At 47.2% G+C, this 3,276-nt stretch overlaps 1 protein-coding gene across 1 annotated transcript in view; it reads right to left on the bottom strand.

The window, feature by feature from the left end:
* The window catches only part of LOC309560676 (diacylglycerol O-acyltransferase 2-like), a 39,331-nt gene extending 36,306 nt beyond the window's left edge, over positions 1-3,025 (bottom strand). The window contains exon 1 of the mRNA XM_082264298.1: positions 2,850-3,025. Within this exon, the coding sequence (XP_082120424.1) occupies positions 2,850-2,889 (40 nt within the window). The 5' untranslated portion in view covers positions 2,890-3,025. The remainder of the gene's footprint in view (positions 1-2,849) is intronic.
* Positions 3,026-3,276: the final 251 nt, after the last annotated feature.

The following is a 3,276-nucleotide window of genomic DNA, read 5'->3' as shown; positions in this document are numbered from 1 at the left end:
TTGAAATCCCACAAGGTCCTCCTCCTCAGGAAGACACATGTACAGCCGTCTGAGGTCTGCCAATGAACATCTAAATGATTCAGAGAAGGATTGGGAGGAAGTGCTGTGGTCAGAGGAGACCAAAATTGAGCTCTTTGGCATTAACTCGACTCACAGTGTTTGGAGGAAGAAGAAAAATACTGACTAGGACCCTAAAAACACCGCCCTTACACACACCCGTCCCTACAGTCACCCGTCCCCACAGTCACCGTCCCCACAGTCACCGTCCCCACAGACACCGTCCCCACAGACACCGTCCCTTACAGACACCGTCCCTTACAGACACCGTCCCTTACAGACACCCTCCCTACAGACACCCTCCCTACATTCCCCTACAGTCACCCTTCCCCACAGTCACTCTTCCCCACAGTCACCCGTCCCCACAGTCACCCGTCCCCACAGTCACCCGTCCCCACAGTCACCCGTCCCCACAGTCACCCGTCCCCACAGACACCGTCCCTACATTCCCCCACAGTCACCCGTCCCCACAGTCACCCGTCCCCACAGTCACCCGTCCCCACAGTCACCCGTCCCCACAGTCACCCGTCCCCACAGTCACCCGTCCCTACCCTACAGTCAAGCACGGAGGTGGAATCATGATGCTTTGCAGCAGTTTCTCTGCTAAAAAGGTACAGCCAGACTTTGCCACATTGAGGGGACCAATGGGCGGGGCCATGTATTGTAAAATCTTGGATGAGAACCTTCTTCCCTCAGCCAGAACACTGAAGATGGGTCATGGATGGGTCTTCCAGCATGACAATGACCCAAAACATATCGCCAAGGTAACAAGTCATAAAAAGTCAAGACTTAAATGCACAATCGTGTCCCATTGTAGAGAGAACACAAAGAGCCAACCTGAGTGCAGCATGAAAGTTTATTAGGCTGTAACATCGGCTGTAATACTCACAAGCATGGATAATGTAGAGCGTAATCCATAGTATACAGGTTGTCCAGGGATACAAACGGTCAGGCCTGAGGAAGGAGCGCATGCTCCGCAAACGTGTGTCGCCTGCGCCATTGCGTCACATCCAGGAGGTGACGTCAGGAGGGAGCGACCGTGCTTTCCAGGAACCAGGAAGTGCCGGTAAGGACTGCGGGAGCCGTGACCGCTGGAGGCCATCCTGAACACATCATTGGATTGACAGTTTGTATCCCTGGACAACCTGTATACTAAGGATTACGCTCTACACTATCCATGTTTGTGAGTATTACAGCCAAATAAACTTTCACGCGGCACTCAGATTGGCGCTTTGTGTTCTCTCTACAGTTCATTACAAGTGCTCCCTTCTCGCTTGCCACAAGAGCTGCCTCTCCAGGGACTGTGCATGGATTGTTTTTTATGGACTTTTACTTTATTAGTCCCTTTTACTGATAGTATTACTAAATATTATTATCATTATTTTCTGTGATATCAGGGGGTCCTCTCTTCTGTCCTCATGCGCCAGTTTAATACTGTTAATCGTGTCCCATTGACTTCAATGCAAAATTGCGTCCCATTGACTTCAGTCCCCGTCATACCCTATTGTCTGCAATGGAAGTGGTCAAATCAGATTTTGAAAACAGTTCCTGCACTACTTTTTGCAAGTTTAGGTGCAACTTGCATAGACATCTGTACATGAAGCCGCACGGATGTCTTCCAGGTCGCACTTAAAGCCGCATTGGCATGCAGCTTTTAAATATTGCGGCTTCAAATTCAAATGAAGTCACATGATTTCATAGTCGGATTCACTGTGACCAAAGACTCAATGCAAAAATGCCCCCCAGTGACTTCAATGCAAAATCGCATCCCATTGACTTTGATGCAAACATGCTCCCTAGTGACTTCAATGCAAACCACCCCCCCCCCGTAACTTAGATGCAAAATAATCTCTCATTGACTTCAATGCAAAAATGCCTCCCATTGACTTCAATTCAAAATCACGTCTCATGGACTTCAACGCAAAACGCCCCCCCCCCCCCACAACTTTAATGCAAAACACCACCCCCCCCCCCCATGACTTCAATGCAAAATCATGCCCCATTGAAGTCAATGGGACGCGATTTTTGTTTTGAAGTCAAAGTAAAAACGGGTCTCATTGATTTCAATGTAAAAATGATCCCATTGACTTCAAAGCGAAATTGCGTCCTATTGACTTCAATGCAAAACGCCCCCCTATTGATTTCAATGCAAAATCCCCTCTCATTGAAGTCAATGAGACGCAATTTTGCATTGATGCCAATGAGAGGGGATTTTGCATCAAAGTCACTAGGGGGCGTTTTGCATTCAAGTCCATGAGATGCGATTTTACATTGAAGTCAATGAGACGCAATTTTGCATTGATGCCAATGTAAAATCGCATCTCATGGACTTCAATGCAAAACGCCCCCTAGTGACTTCAATGCAAACATGCCAGCCACATGAAGTCAATTAAAGTTCGTTTTTTTATTTTTTTTTTCTTTCTTTTTTTTTTAAACTGCCCATTTAGGTTTTGGTTTTCGGCCAAGTGTATCCTGAATTTCCGGTTTCAGCACTGGAATTTTCATTTTGGTGAGCCACTACAAAAAACGCAACGCACTGCTTTCTAACCCAAAGGACTTATGTGAAGACCTTCATAGATTATAATAGGAACTATCAGGTGAGTTGTTATCCTGCGTACAGCAGATTATAATGGGATCAGGTGAGTTGTTATCCTGCGTACAGCAGATTATAATGGGATCAGGTGAGTTGTTATCCTGCGTACAGCACAGAGAACACAATGGTGGGAATGAGCCCCAATACTGGATGGACTGCATGATATAAAGTACAGCAGCATAAATGTGATAAAACTTACCGCCCAAGTCTCGGGAATACGCCGCGATGATGGTCTTCATAGCTTCAAATGTGCGCCGTTAGTTTTTCCGTCACGGTCAGTGCGTTCATAAAGAATATTTGTGGAGGACGCCACTTCTGGGATTAGGAGGAGACAAAGCAGCACCCGGCCTTCATGTTACCAAAGGAAGTCATCAGCGTGGAATAAAGAGCGATGTAGGCGTAAAACGCTGACCGTCCTCGACCACGAGATGAAAGCGACTGAGCTCGCTGGTGACAAACACCTTGTACACTGGACGATGGAACATTCCGCCCTCTGATGAAACCATGGCCTGCCCTTGGTCCAGGGTTAGGATCCAGTCCAAAGTAAACTCAGATCCTTATCAGTGTGAGTGTCCCCGGGACGGACAGCCCAGTCAGCTCAGATCCTTTAATATTCAACTGAAAAT

The sequence above is a fragment of the Pelophylax lessonae genome, assembly GCF_965119305.1.
Source record: "Pelophylax lessonae genome assembly, chromosome: 7".
Lineage (NCBI taxonomy): Eukaryota > Metazoa > Chordata > Amphibia > Anura > Ranidae > Pelophylax > Pelophylax lessonae.
Note: the sequence above shows the minus strand (reverse complement) of the source record. Positions and strands in the feature narration are given on the sequence as shown.